General features: G+C 37.4%; 1 protein-coding gene across 1 annotated transcript; it reads left to right on the top strand.

Annotated features, from left to right (window-relative positions):
• The first annotated feature begins 12,849 nt into the window (after positions 1-12,849).
• On the top strand, positions 12,850-14,658 carry LOC104232896 (ammonium transporter 1 member 1). Its single transcript, XM_009786182.2, has one exon. The coding sequence runs from the start codon at positions 12,945-12,947 to the stop codon at positions 14,415-14,417; it is 1,473 nt and encodes a 490-aa protein (XP_009784484.1). The 5' UTR covers positions 12,850-12,944; the 3' UTR covers positions 14,418-14,658.
• Positions 14,659-16,720: the final 2,062 nt, after the last annotated feature.

Here is a 16,720-nt window from a genome sequence, read left to right on the forward strand (position 1 = left end):
AGGAGAAGTAGGACTAATAAGGGAATGAGGACTAGTGGTTGAATGTGTAGTGAACGGGGACTGAACCTTTGAAGTAGGAATAGGATTATGTGAGGGAAGAACAGATTTGGGAAAAGAATCAGGAAACAACTTAGTCATTGGTGCAAGGAAAGAAAATGGAAAAATAGTTTCGACAAACTTGACATCCCTGGAAACAAAAATATTGTTTGTTTGTAAATTGAGAATCTTATATCCTTTTTTACCAAAAGGATACCCTAAAAACACTCCTGGAATTGCTCTAGGTGCTAGTTTATCCCTACCATGGGAAAGAGTAGAAGCAAAGCATAAGCATCCAAAAACCTTTAAAGAAGAGTAGGCAGGAGAAGAACCAAAAAAATTTCATAGGGAGTTTTGTGATGTAGCACTCGAGAAGGAAATCTATTAATAAGAAAGGTAGCAGTCAGCAAGCATTCACCCCAAAATTTCTTAGGTTAATTAGATTGAAAGAGAAGGGCCCTACAAGTTTCCAAAAGATGCATGTGTTTGCGCTCAACTACCCTATTTTGTTGTGGGGTAGAGACACAACTGGTTTGGTGTAGTATTCCTTGAGAATAAAAGAAATCTTTAGGTATAAGTCCTGTCCCAAGCTCATAGGCATTATCAGACCTAATCGCCTTAACTTTAGTAGAGAACTGTCTTTCAACAAGGGCAAGAAAGTGTTTTAATGTGGTAAAAGCATTAGACTTAGTGGCAAGAAGATAAGTCCAGGTGCTCCTAGAAAAGTCATCAACAATTGTAAGGAAATATCTCTCACCTTTATAAATAGGAGTTTTATAAAGCCCCCAGATGTCAATATGTATTAGATCAAAACAGTGGTTTGAGGTGATTTTACTAGGATAAAAAGGCAGTTTCGACTGTCTTGCCATAGGGCAAATTGTGCAATGGCAGTCTTCTTTATCTAAAAAAGTAATAGGAATGTCTTTAATATGCTTTATAGCTGTAAAAGGTAAGTGTCCTAATCTTGAATGCCATAGTTTATCCATAACAGAAACATGGGAAATAGAAACAATTTTATTCATAATGTCATTTGATTGTCCTTGATAAACAGGATGGACAGACCCTGGATACAAAGACTTTGGACAAACTGACTCATACTTAGAAGAAGGCACTGGACTACAAGACTTGGACGCGACATTAGAAAGAGAAGAGACTGGTGTATGAGGCTTGATCGATCGAGATTCCAACTGGCGAGTGTTATCCTTCAGCACATAGAGCCCTGATGCAGCTTTACCAAAAATCTGATCCCTCTTCTTTGAAGGGACCTGTATAGCACAACCAAACTTGTTAAAAAGAAGATCACAATTAAATTGGTAGCACAATTGATAGACTGATAACAAATTGCGACTGAAAGAAGGAACAAATAACACATGGTGTAGTTCAAATTTAGGTGTTAAGAATATACTTCTTATATAATGTACTTTTACTTTAGAGGAATTGGGGAGGCTGACCAAAATTGGTGGTGACAGAACTGTTATATTGTGTAACAGGTATTTTTAATATGTCATATGTTGAGATGCTCCTGAATCTATGATCCAAGGAATGGGAGTGAGCGGAGAAAACAAAGAGGTAAAGAAGTGACAAGCAAAGTGTATACCAGCTAGATTAGCACTGGGTGAGGCAGCAGGGTTTGAAGTGGATCCTCCATTCTGTATAGATTGAAACATGCTAATCAACTGCTTGACTTGCTCTTTAGAAAATCCATGAGACTGAACAAGAGAGGAAACACCATTTCCTGAAATTCCTGTGGTGAGTTCAGGTGTACAACTGGCTGAATTTGCATTAGGAGTAGCATATGCACCCTGTTTCTGCCTGTTAAACTTAAAATGTGGTGGGTATCCTATTAATTTATAGCAACCTTCCTTGACATGCCCAAATTTTTTGCAGTAGTTGCAGAAGAGATCACTCCTTTTTCCATCAGCACCTGAGTTTGGAATACCAACTTTGGCTCCTTCATGATGTTTCCGAGGAGCCCATTTTTTCCCAGAAACCATAAAAGCAGAAGACTCAACGGAAAAGGAAGTATCAGACTGAATTTCTCTTTGTGACTCATCATGTAATACAATGGAATAGGCTTGAGCAGTAAAAGGTAAGGGTTTCATCATTAGAATGTTACCTCTCACTCCATTGTCGGCTTCATTCAGTCCCATCAGAAATTGAATTAATTTTTGGTCTTCATTCACCTTATGGTTGTGAGTTTTAGCACCACACTTACAATCACAACTACAAATCATAAAAGTATTAAGCACCTTCATTTGATCCTAAATCCTTTTGAGCTTGTTAAAATAGCTGGCAACATCAGAAGTTCCCTGACTGATTGTATTTAACTCTCTCTGTAGCTGAAAAAATTTTGTCCCATCGGCTTGTCCATACCTTTGCTCCAGCTCTTTCCAGAGTTCCTCAGCAGTTTGAGAGTAGATGACACTTTCTGCAATTTCCTTGCTAACAGAGTTGAGCAACCAAGAAAGTACCATGTCGTTGCATCTCTTCCATTGAGTGAGTAGAGCAGACTGAGAAGGGGGTGGAGGACAGGCTCCAGTGATGAAACCGAGCTTGTTTTTGGCTGACAAAGCAATCAAGACGCCCCTCTTCAAATTCCCATAACTTGTGCCATCAAAAATGGTGTTGATCAAGTTCATCCCTGGGCTATCAGATGGGGTAAGAAAGTAAGGATGAGAGATATCAATCTGTTGAGCAATGGTAGGAGCTGAAGAACCAGTTCCATCATCCTTAGAAATAGCTGAAGGTGTAACTGGAGTTTCATCTCCCATTGTTCAGATGTAGATAGTGAGGCAAAGAAGAAGAAGAAAAAGACAAGAAGAAGAAAAGAGAAAAAAAATACACTGGATCTCAGAATTGCTCTGATACCATGAAGGATTTAGGAGAAATCATCGTGGGAATTTTCTTTCTGTATCATTCTATATATCATCTGTACAGTGTGTGCTCTTTATATACAAGTAAAATTGCCTGACAAGGCATCTTTCTATGCTAACAAACTCTAACAGAATTGTAAAATAAATAATTGCAAAAGGAAAATATTTACATGGTAACATTTCTAATCTACCCTTAATGTTGTTTCTAGAATTCCACAACTGTGCAGCTTATGAGACGCATGATGGAGGACACACGTCTTAATCATAGCAATCTTTGAGAACCTTAGATGTTCTTTCTCTCAACTAGGTCACGTTTCCTTCTCCTTCTGTAATCGGAGACTCGTTGGAAATGGTAGAATGAAGATTTTGTCCGGCAACAAATATCAAGAAATTTTTTGTACTGTGAATAAATAAATTTTAAGATTTAGGGTTAACTTCATTATCTGCCATTTTTTAACATTCTATTTAAGAGTTTATTGATTGAGTTTATCGAGATGATAACTATCGTGATTAAAGAAAAGGAATTATTAGTTATATTTGATTCTGCATCAGCGAGAATATAGGTTGTTTCTCAATAGTTTTATATTCACGTATAAGTGGAAAAACTATTTCTCTAACAAGTATTCCCATTTCTAAACAAATTAGGATCGATTAAAAAATCTGTACTTACCTTGCAATTTGATAATACAAGTTGCATACTAGTGAGTATTAAATTTATTAAATTCCAACTGAACATAAGATTACATAAGAATGTATTAAATCCAGCATGAAATCATTTAGAAATTGTTTTTTATGTTTAACTTAAGCAACATAAAAAGTTACTTCTTTAGCTTTCGAAATTCAGGAGAAATTACGGCCAAACAAGAAAACACAAAGGAGCTCGTGGATCAAATGTCACAATTCTTTATAAAATTGTAAGTGTTCAAGTATTCAAGCACTTCAATACAAATTCTAAAGTAATCAAAATCGAAAATGGAGTCAAATCAAGTACAGGACGTTCAAGATCAAAGCTACTTGATCGTGACAGAATCATTGTTCGTGGTGACTATCAAGGCATTCACGACGGATTAATTAAATTTAAGATTAAACTTAAAAGCCCTTGAATTTATTTATTATAAAAAAAAAATTGAAACCCACCGTAAAGGACCCAAAAAAGGAAAAAGAGAAGAAAAAGAAAGAAAGATAGAGATAAATGGGATATTATAGTTTTTCTTGGGTGGTATTTTCCATACTCCAATTTGTACGGAAGAAAGAAAATCATAACTTTCATTGGAAACTTTGGAATTATTTTAGAGTTTTGGTCAACTGCAACTTTTTTGCATATTCTCCTCCGAAAAGCAAGTCTTAAGAGGACAACACTTGCAATGGCTTTCAAAAAGAAATTTTTTATAATCCAGATATAGTTAAATAGTAGTATATTATATCATCCAAATAAAGTTAATTAACAACATATTTTTTTTTAATTTGTGATTGTTAAAATTAAATATTTGGCATGTTAAACACATGATGGACTAAAATTTTAACGTTGGTGAAACAAGAAGAATTTTTCTCCCCCTTCTTGAAACAGTATTTTCCAAACATGGATCCATCATTAACCAAATCACATATCGCACCGGAACCTCCGGATAAGCACAACCAAATGGATGTAGAACTAATCCAATCAATCCACTCTTATAAGGAAATGCTCTTGGACAAACCGGGGAGCCATCAAACTGATTACTACGAAGATGACTCCCATCCAAATTCAGATCTCGATAAAGAGAAACACATAGAGGGCTCAATGAGGATGATAAGAAGCGCCTCTAACTTCCATGGCGTTACTCTGTAATCATCAAGGTCTTTAAGTGAAAGATGCCATACCATTTCCTTCGGTCTAAACTAATTGAACTATGAAATCTATCCGAACAGTTAATTTTGATTGACCTAGGATGAGACTTCTACATAGTCAAATTTAGTTTAGAAGAGAGTATGGTTAAGGCATTCCACCTTGGACCTTGGTTCATCTCAGAGAATTTCTTGTCTGTGCGGAAATGGGAACCAAAATTCGTTCCTCAAGAGGCTACCCTTACTTCTACTGCCATATGGATCTAGCCACCATAATTACCGACAGAATTCTACAATAAGGATATCCTAGAAAAGGTTGGAAGGAAGCTGGGCAAACTATTAAAAATCGATCAATGCACTTCCTCTACTCTCAGGGGACGATATGCCCGTATTTGTATTCAAGTGCCACTGAAAACCCCAGTGGAAACATAGGTCATAATAGGAGACCATAAAAAGGCATTGATCTATGAAGGAGAAGGGACTCTATGCACCTCTTGCGACAGAATTGGGCATATTGCAGTAGGTTGCAATTACCGGTCCTCCACACCCAAAACAACTCAAGAAACACAGGAAACACAACTGAATCATATACAGGTAAATTTGTTCAATGCTAACTCAGGTAAATTCGTTCAAATTCAATCTCTGCGTTACAATTCAAAAAAAGTCAAGCCCTCCCAAAATTCCCAAAAAAGGCCCAACGGACCAATAAACAACGCAAGCCCCACCAAGCCACAACAACTGACCCAACATCGGTCACAACCCAGTACACGGGCCCAGCCCAGTACAAGCACCAAACGGAAGGCGGGGCCGGGGCCTAATGACTCCACTGACCCCAATTATGAACTCCTCGTTCAAGGTGCCACTTTGAGCCCAACTTCCGAGGTATCTCATCTCAAAGTTGGAGAGATACCCATTGGGGCCGATCTCTCTTCTCCAAATGGGTACCACTCCCAAACGGAAATTGTCAGTGCATCTAATCCCCCAAATACACTCACCTACGCTTCCCCTACCAATCCCTCTAAAACAATCTCTAATGGGAAAATCTCAACAGTCGCCACCAACAATCAAGTGCCCTATCTGGTACCCCTTTCGATTCCATATGAAAAGACTCAAACCGTCAATTCCAATAGATCCACAATTAATGTCCAATCCACCCCTAGTTCCGATTACCAGTAACCCCTCCACTGACCGAGATTTGACACTGAAGGGAGTACTGATGGAACCCTAGTCCCTTAAGATAACCCCTTCCATTACCCAAAGTAGTAATGCCAAGAAATACAAAAATGAAAAAGATCTGTCACCAACTATCATACCTCCCTATCGCCACCACCGGACCACCAACCGACTTCTTGGTTGGAGGTAGCTCTTCAGGGCCAGGGCCTCTCCTACAATTTCACCCTGGGCAATCAGAAGGTGACCTTGATTGTACAAAATCCAGCTCACCTAGCGAGAGTCACAGTGGAAGCGTTGAGCAAAGCCCTAGCGGCCTTTGGGCCTCTCCTATGACAGTCGATGGTCAATAGAGACATCAACTCACCAATAACCGACCCCCAAACACTCAACAGTCAGATGTTTCAGAGCTTCCAAACCCTACCATTCTTCCCAGATCTGATGACGGAGGATCCATCGGCAGAGGCGGTCTTCGTAATGATCGACCACCAAACTCAACAAATGCCATCATCATCTGCACCAAGAGAGAAGAGCACTTCACCCCTCTCTACAACATCAAAAAGGGAATCTCCAAGGCCCTAGAAATCCTCAAAAAGAAAAGCACGCCAAAGGAAGAGGGAGCAACCTATGCCCCACCACGAATGGACTCGCTTCTTCTGGACTTAGTGAGAGCGATAGAGTTCAACACCGAAACCAGCGAGATGATAGTTGTTCTTTATCCCAGATCGATGGTCAAGTGTGGAATGAGTCTGGTCTCTTTCCAAACCCACGGTCCCATCAAGCCCCTGCTGAATCTGACCCCAGTACTGAGTCTCAAGAGGAAATCCCCCTCACCTCCAACAAAGTGTCTGCAAGGACCAAGGAACCTTTAAGAGGGACCTCACCAACCCCTCTGGTGAATTACATTATATAGAATGTTAGGGGTGGGAACAATGCCGATTTCAAGAGGCACTGTTTAGAAATGGTGAAGATGCACAAGCCAGCCATGCTCGTTCTGCTTGAAACTAAGATGGCAGACCACCAGAAGTTGGCATAAGAGCTCCAATTTGATATGATCATCCAGTCACCGGCAGTAGGTCTCTCTGGGGGAATAGTGTTCATATGGAAAGAAGAGTATGTGGTTGTTGAAGAGGTGGCCACCACCCCTCAAGGCATCCATACAATGGTAAAGGTAAGTCCTAACCACCCTCCATGGCTCTTCTCTTCTATCTACGCTAGTAATATTTTAGCTAATAAGAAGCTTCTATGGGAAAACCTAATAACAATATCAAAGAATCTCACAACCAACTGGTTTGTAGGAGGAGACTTCAATGAAGTCTTAAAAGCCAGGGATAAATTTGGGGGCAACCCCATAACCCTTAGCCGCAACAATCTATTCTGGCACTGTATAAATGAGTGAAAACTTTTAGACCTAGGCTACAAAGGGAGTAAATATACTTGGTCTAATAAAAGGTACGGTAGTATAGCCTCGCTAATTTTGGAAAGAATAGATAGATGTTTCGCTAATGAAGGCTGGATTCAGCAGTACCCTGAGGCAACCGTACTGCACCTCCCTAGGACCCACTCAAACCATTTCCCTCTTCAAATTAATTTGGTAGGATCTCCAAACAATAACCTACCAAGGCCTTTCAGGTTTGAGTCAATGTGGGCTAGCCACCCATCCTTTCCTAATATCATCAATAGGGCATTCCAGATCATTCCAACATCATCCAATCCACTGATTCCTTCAAAATAATGATCACCAAGTGGAATCGGGAAACATTTGGAAACATCTTCCACCAAAAGAGAAGAATCCTAGCTAAAATTTCTGGAATCCAGAGATCTCCTAATTACCAGTTCAGTAGTTACCTTCTATATCTTGAGACTAATTTGATTACTGAGCTTAACTTAATCCTAAAAATGAAGAGGATTTCTGGAAGCTCAAATCTAGGCTCAATTGGCTTAACGAGGGTGATACTAGGACTAGATTCTTTCAGACATCTACTCTCAATAAATGAAGAAGGAACAGAATCCTCTCCCTTAAAAAAGAGAATGGAAACTGGCTCCATGAACAGAAGGATATCTAAGCAGCCATATTGGACTTCTTCATTGATCTATATACCACATCCCACTCCCGAGCCCCTAGGGCTTTCAACAACCACTCCACTATGTCCCCCATTCTGTCTGAAGCCCAAAAAGCTTTCTTAGATAGACCCCTTGAATTGAGTGAGATAAAAAGGGCAGTCTTCTCCCACAAACCCTTTAAATCTCCTGGCCCTGATGGCCTCCACCCCTTCTTCTACCAAAAATACTGGGACATAATTGGTGACTCTATCATAAACTTCTGTAAAAAATGTTTCTCTTCAAGTACTATGGATGACACTATGAACCAGACTCTATTGTGCCTAATCCCAAAATGTCCCCAAGCTTCAATGTTAAAAAGTTTTACGCCAATTGAACTATATAACACAATATACAAGTCCGTCACTAAAATCATAGTGAACAGAATAAATCCTATCTTGTCTCACATCATTGGGCCAAGCCAAGCCAGTTTCCTTTCCAATATGAGAGCCTATGATAATGCCATCATTGTCCTAGAGTACATCACTCACTTTAGAAAAATGAAAGGGAAGCATGGCAATATGAACCTCAAATTGATCTATAAAAGGCTTTTGACAGGCTGGAATAGTCCTTTATTAGACACCATTTCTGCTTTCAACTTCCCCCAAGGTTTATCCAAACTCATTATGTCATGCATCAGCTCCTCCTCCATCTCTATTTTTGTCAATGGTGGGAAAACTGAACCCTTCAAACCTTCAAGAGGTATCAGTCAGGGAGACCCAATGTCTCCCTACCTCTTCATAATGTGTGTATGAAAAGATTATCAAGATCAATTGACGAGGCTGTTCTGGATAATCAGTGGCAATCCATAAGTATAAGCAGATCTGGTCCAAAAATATCCCATCTTTTCTTCGCAGATGACCTAACCCTCTTTGCTAAAGCTAATGACAGGAACTGTAACACTATACTTTCCATTATGCAGAATTTCAATGAACAATCAGGTCAGAAAATAAATCTTGCAAAGCCAAGGGTCCTGTTTTCATCAAACACTACACATGACTCCATACAGAATCTCACCAACTCTCTGTCCATCCAACACACCACCTTCTTTGGAAAATACCTTGGTTTCCCCATTTACCATAAAAAGCAAATCAGTGCAGACTTTCAATTCATCATTGATAACATGCAATCCAAGCTGGCTGGTTGGAAAATAAGCTGCCTAAACATGGCTGGCAGAACTGTGCTGGCCAAAACCTCTTTAAACAACATTCCTAGCCATGTCATGCAGTACATCAACCTGCCCACTAAAGTTACTAAACAGATTGACAAAATTCAAAAGAACTTTCTTTGGGGCACCACTCTTGAAAAGAAAAAGCTCCACCTAATCAAGTGGGAGGTGGTCATAAAGAGCAAGGCTGATGGAGGTCTAGGACTCCAAAAGGCTAATCTTAAGAACAACGCTTCTCTTACAAATCTTGCCTGTAGGACTTACAAAACTACCAACAGTCTATGGGCAAGAGTTCTAATCTATAAGCAATATGACATATCCAACAATGCTAGGATACTTAGAGCCTCTAGATATCATAGACATCCAAAATCAACAACCTGATAGTGCATCTTAAGGGGCTGGGATACATGCTGCAAAGCAAACAGATGGGTAGTTCACAAGGGGAACAAGGTCAACTTCTTAAGTGATATATGGATCCCCAATCAGCCATCAATTAGACAGTTGATTGAGGGTCCTTTAAAACAAAATGACCTCAATGCTATAGTTAGCTCAATCCACAACATAGGAACTTGGGACACATCCTCTTTGTCTATTGCTCTTCCTCCAAGTATCCTGAATCTGTTAAACTCAGTGTTCATTTCCCTAGCTCTTGACTCCGAATGGCCAATTCACAAATATTTCTGCTTACTCCTTCCTAAGCAAGAGTGACACCAGCCTTCATTCTAGTGAGGAAGGCTCCTTCAAATGGGTCTGAAAACTACAAGCTCCCAACAAAATTAAGAATTTCATTTGGCTCCTCACCCATAAGAGACTTCCCACTAAGAGCTACCTCCATAGAATTGGGATGAACTTTGATCATATCTTCTTTGAATGCCCTAATGCTATCCACTTCTAGAATGAAAATACTGTCCAAATCTACAAGTGACAGTACACAACAAACTCCAACATTCAATGACCATCAGTGGCCATCAACATGGAACTCTATCAGAAATGTGCCTTTCAATAGCAATACCCTATGGGACAACCTCATTCCCTTCTGCTTCTGGCACATCTGGCTAACAAGAAATAACAATTTATTCAATAAAAAAAAAAGAATACATCAACTCCACAAACACAATCTCCAAAGCTACTGAATACTTTGTGCTTACAACAAATGGCTCCAGCAAAATAACACATCAAATTGTAATAAAATGGGAGCCCCCAAGAAGAGGCTTCTACAAGCTAAACACGGATGAAGCAGTAAAAGAGAATCCAGGGATAAGAGGATTAGGAGGGGGTATTTAGAAATCACAATGGAGACTAGATAATAGAGTACATGGATAACATCCCTCACACAACAAACACTATGGCAGAACTACAGGCACTCATAAGGGGACTACAACTCACGGAACAAGATAACTTGGCTCCTCTGGAGATCAATACGGACTCCTCTGAAATTATCAATATGCTAACAAAAGGAAGCCTTATTTGTGACCCCTTAATTTGTGAATGCAGGTCACTAATTCACAGGATGGACAGGGTGGTAGTGAAGCATACCTATAGGGAGCAGAATAGAGTAGTTGATGTATTGGCCAAGGAAGCAACAAAAGAAGTCTTTTTGAACAAGTCTAGGATACTATCAGTTTCTCCGATGTTTGTCAATGATATATTTTTGACAGATATCCTAGGAACTGAATTGGTTAGAACTTTTGTGGATTGTAATATTAGACACAATCTTGCATAACATTACTACTATAGGAGTACTACAATACCCTAGCAATGACTCTCCTGTATTACCTTTGGTTATCTAGCCATATATAATATTCCCCCCTTAACCATTTTTTTTAATCGTTGGGACACTACTTTCTCCAAAATGCAAAAACCAAAAAAGCAAAAGGCAGTATTGATAAATTATTGTCCGATGGTCTACAATTTGCACGGTATTCATGTTAAGTCTTTATTATATCATTATTAGATTTTTTATAAAACAACTACGAAAAAGATAAATCATGCAGTTGTCATGGTCTTGAAAGTATGTAAATTCATTTAATATTGTCAAAAATGTAATAATTTGTTAATGTCAAAGCTTATCCGTTTATAGAACAAAATTTGGAAATGATATGTTTATATTATAAATTATAGGAAATGAAAATAAAACGAATGAGCTAATGGTAGAGAAACTTTATTCGTTATGAAATCCTTTTTAAGAACACTACAATGTTAAGACCACCAAAGATTGCGATAAAGTGATAAAAAAAAATTCATTTTTAATTAGAATTTTCGAGTTCAAATTCCAAATATAAAAAGAAGTTCTGATATCAAACCCCAAATAGATAGCGGACGATGAAAAATATAAATAAATAATATGGTATTGGCATAAGTGAAAAAGGATTTGGAAGCTTGCTTCACTCCATAAATCTCTCTTTCACAGTCACTTTTGTTGAGTTCCATGTCAGAGAAAAGATAAAATATTCTCACGCAAGTAATTAGTTACAATCTGAGTAACAAAACATGAATAAAGATTGTGAGTTCAATTTTCTAGTTTCTAGTAATATATGGAAAAACTACTATGATAATAGAATTTCTTAAATAGAGATTTTAGAGTGATATTTGAGTTAATTGCTAAATAAAGTTGAAAAGCAATTGAAAGAAAAAAGGAGAGAAAACATGCAGTTTTTAACTGGAAATTTGAAGGGAAAAACTACTCCGTAGTAGATACCTCATTGTTAAATTAGTTCTGCCTTGAAAAGTAAAAAGAGTATTTGAAGTTGAGATAAAAATGAGAAAAAGATTTGAAAAATTAAATATATGAAAGGGATATTTATTTCTCTTGGAAAAAAATTAATGATTATGTGACTCAAAATTATTATGCCATATTTTTTAATATACTCTTTGTAGTTTGGTTGGATGATTGTTATGTATCGTTTCATAATGTATCGTATAATATTGTATTGTATTATACCATATTCTTTTGATGTATATAATATTTGGATTGATTGCATGTTTGTCGTCGTTTTATGATGTCTTGCACCAATAATACGAAGAACAAACTTATAATATTGTAAAGAAAAAAATAAGGTACGAGGTATAGGATAAACGATAAAATAAGATTATTTAATAATAAGGAAAGGCAAGATGAGGAAAAAAAGGTAACAATGCAAGCATACCAAATCGGCCGTTCCATTAAGTGACATTTCTTATCGTCACATAATGATAAATTTAACGATACAATGCAACAAAATTTACATATCAATCAAAATAAAAATTAATTTAAAGTAACAATACCATATAATAAAACAGGTAACCACCATCAAACAAGCTGTTAAACAAAATTTTAATATTTTATCAATACTTCAAAATATTGAGATTCAGTATTTCAAACGGTAACAAAAATTTAGGCGAGTAAATCTTCTGTGCCATTCTAAATTTGAAAATTTATTTATGACATTTATGGAGTTCTAGAATTTACTATTTTTACCATCTTCACGTACCCATTATTCACTGACAGTTGGTATCACACGGTACCATCGTCACTATTAAACCACACATTAAATTATTTCTGTTATTAGATCATTAATTAATTAATAAAATTCCAACTAAAAATACCCAAAAAACACTCCAAAAGAAAGGTCAAATTTCTCTTTCGAGTTTCTCTATAAAACAGTCTCCTAATAGGCTATCACCACCTTCAATTAATCAACAAGATTCCCTTGAATTTCTCCACCTTCTTCTTCCTTAACCCCCACCCCCTCATCACCCCCACCCCACCCCACCCCAGTAAATAACGAGCCATCATGGCTTGTGAAGTTAACCAACTGGCTCCATTCCTCGGACCCAACACCACCGATGCCGTAGCCGCCGCCACTTACATATGTAGCCAATTTTCCGATGTGTCTAACAAGTTTGTTGATACCGGATACGCTATCGACTCGACTTATCTCCTCTTCTCGGCTTACCTTGTTTTTTCCATGCAGCTCGGCTTCGCTATGCTTTGCGCGGGCTCTGTTCGCGCGAAGAATACTATGAACATTATGCTTACTAATGTTCTTGACGCCGCGGCTGGTGGGCTTTTTTACTACCTCTTCGGCTTCGCTTTCGCTTGGGGCGGGCCGTCTAACGGCTTCATAGGGCGTCACTTCTTTGGGCTTAAAGAGATCCCTTCTAGTTCTTTTGATTACAGTAATTTTCTGTATCAATGGGCTTTTGCTATAGCCGCCGCTGGAATTACTAGCGGTTCTATAGCCGAGAGGACTCAGTTTGTGGCTTATTTGATTTACTCTTCTTTTCTTACCGGCTTTGTTTACCCAGTTGTTTCCCATTGGTTTTGGGCCCCAGATGGGTGGGCCAGCCCGACTAATTCAAATTTATTATTCGGGTCTGGTGTTATTGACTTTGCCGGGTCGGGTGTTGTTCATATGGTAGGTGGGATAGCGGGGTTTTATGGTGCTTTAATTGAAGGTCCGAGAATTGGACGGTTCGATCATGCGGGCCGGTCCGTTGCGCTCCGTGGACATAGCGCTTCGCTTGTGGTTTTAGGTACCTTTTTGTTGTGGTTCGGATGGTACGGGTTTAACCCGGGTTCCTTTAATAAGATTCTAGTTACTTATGGTACAAGTGGAGGGTATTATGGTCAATGGAGTGCTGTGGGACGTACCGCGGTGACCACCACCTTAGCGGGTTGCACCGCGGCCCTAACCACTCTCTTCGGTAAGAGGATTCTTTCGGGTCATTGGAACGTGACGGATGTGTGTAACGGACTATTAGGCGGATTTGCAGCAATCACGGCCGGGTGCTCCGTGGTAGAGCCATGGGCCGCGATCATTTGTGGCTTCATAGCTGCTTTAGTTTTAATCGGTTGTAACAAGTTGGCGGAGATATTTAAGTATGATGATCCACTTGAAGCAGCACAACTCCATGGTGGTTGTGGTGCATGGGGAATAATTTTCACTGCCTTATTTGCTAAGGGGAGTTATGTGGATCAAGTTTACCCGGGTAAACCGGGTCGGCCACACGGGTTATTCATGGGTGGTGGAGGAAAACTACTTGGGGCACATATAATCCAGATTCTTGTGATATTCGGGTGGGTTACTGCTACAATGGGTCCACTTTTCTATATTCTTCATAAGTTCAAGCTTCTTCGGATCTCTTCGGAGGATGAGATGGCGGGTATGGATCTGACCCGACATGGTGGATTTGCTTATTACCATGATGAAGATCTCAAACATGGAACGCAAATGAGAAGAATTGAACCAACAAGCTCAAGTTAGAAAAATATCTTTTAAATTTCCCTATGTTTACTTTGAACTTTCTATTATTTCTTTTTCAATGGTCTATTTATTTTAGAAAATTAAATTAGATGTGTAAGTGAGAAAAAAGAAAAAGAAAAAAAGGAAGGTTGGGTTTTTTGAGGGTATATGGGTGGTTGTCATTGAAGATAATGGGAACATGGACTATGTTTATTATTTCTACATTATTCCCAATGTACATATATATTTCCTCTTTATTCAAGTCTTGAACATTATTGTAGAACCGTCAAACTTGACTTCTCTTGTTTAATTGACTTTCTTAGCTATTGTTTGGACATAAATTTGGTTGAAATTTTAAAAATATTTTTAAAATTGTGTTTCGAAAGTTAAAATTGTGTTTGGACATGCACCTTATTTGAAAAAAAGATTTAAAGTTTTGTGAGCCGAAAATCCAAAAACTATCCTAAATCAATTTTTAGAAACTTGATAATTTTTAAAGTTTTTTTCCCAAAATATAATCGTATATCATAAACAAGCAATGCTTTTAATTTTTTTTTATATAAAATAAAGCCAAAATTTATGACCAAACGGGAGCTTGGAGTTAGCTATTGGTTCTCATTTGCTAAAGTCTTTCAGAGTATAATTATTTTATCAGTATGTGCGGTACTGGTGAAATAGTTCAGCTTGTTCTAATATTACTGCTATAAAAAAACGTTTATTTATATTCTTGAGAATTTTCAAAATTTTATTAACATCATTGTTTACGAATTTACTTTTTCTTCTTTCATTTTTTGTCGTTTTGGTTTTTTCTCCGTCCTCTTTTTTTTTGTGCTTTTTGGTTATTGTGATTTCATTGAAAAGGACTGCAAATGTGTCCAAGTTAAGAGGATGTAAACTAAAAAAGTGTTTAGTTAAAGCAATTTCACATAAATTAATGTCCAAGTTGCAAATGTATTAGTTTTGGTATTATTAATTCCTTGTTTGATAGTAGTATTTCTCAACCTATATATTAATTATACACCTTATTCAGTACTATTCTTATACGTAGTAAATCATTGCATTAGTGATACCATAATTTTTAATACATGATTAAACATGTATAAAGACAGAACTGCCCTTTCAAAACCTTTAATACATCAAACCAAATAATCAATAAGGAATAATCTTAGCATAACTATGACAACATTACTAATCTCAACATTACTAATACGCATTATTCAATACTATTCTTAAACTACATCCTATCAAACAACCTTGGGAAAAGAGTTATCCCATGATTAATTATCCCGAGATTAGTTATCCCGAAATTATTATCCCACTCTCCCATAGGGATAAAAAATACTACAATCCAGCGATAACTACGAATTAGTTATACCGCGATTTTATCCCAAACGTAGGATAAACTCATCTTAAATTTAATCTCGAGATAAATTATTCCTTATCGCTCCCACCAAACAAGCCCTTGAAGTTTCTAACAATTGGAAATGCAATTTTTGAGAGAAGAGGACAGTTTTAATTTAGGTTCTGCAGGTGATTTAGTTGTTCTTGGCAGTAGCTATACAATTTGATGAAAAACAGAAGTAGATCACATTTCATACGTAATTGTTTTATTTTAAGTCTCAAAACACATCGTAAGTTAATTGGAAAATTTTGATCAACGGATTTTAAAACAAAAAATAAGAAAAAATTCAATAAAAATTAGATGTTGGACCATCCTTTTTAGAAGAAAATGAGTTAATAACTACGTATACAGATATATGAATCATTTAGCTTCTGAAAAAGACAAACAAAGTAAGATTTTTTTTATTTCAAAATAAGAGCTATGTGAGTATGTTAGCTATTTGACATTCATGTTTCAAATGGTTTTTAGCTCCAAAAAAAAAAAAAAAATGATTCAAATGGTTTTCACTGCAAAAATCGGAAGTAATTCTACCAGTCATCCAACATTGGTATAACTAAAATTTCTTTTTTTATTACATCAAAAATATTTAAAAAAAAGAGTAAAACTAAAATTAAGTTTAGTTAGTACCAATATTAATAAACAAAATCAATCCCATGACATTTGATATATTGTTTCTATTACAACCAGAGGCGGACCCAGGATTTAAGTGCAACGGGGACACACTATCTTTAAATATATCAATTATTGGCGACAAATTTCGGTGTGCAACTCTTTAAAAACTTAACGATTATGATAACTTATGACAAAGAAAAATTCTCAGTCGTCGTTTGCCGGAATCAATAGATATTGCAACCTTGTTGAAGAGAGAGAGAAGCGTTTGTAATTTTTTATTTGCAAAGTGTATACGGTCAAAATCAGGTGT

This window comes from Nicotiana sylvestris, chromosome 1 (assembly GCF_000393655.2).
Source record: "Nicotiana sylvestris chromosome 1, ASM39365v2, whole genome shotgun sequence".
Taxonomy (NCBI): domain Eukaryota; kingdom Viridiplantae; phylum Streptophyta; class Magnoliopsida; order Solanales; family Solanaceae; genus Nicotiana; species Nicotiana sylvestris.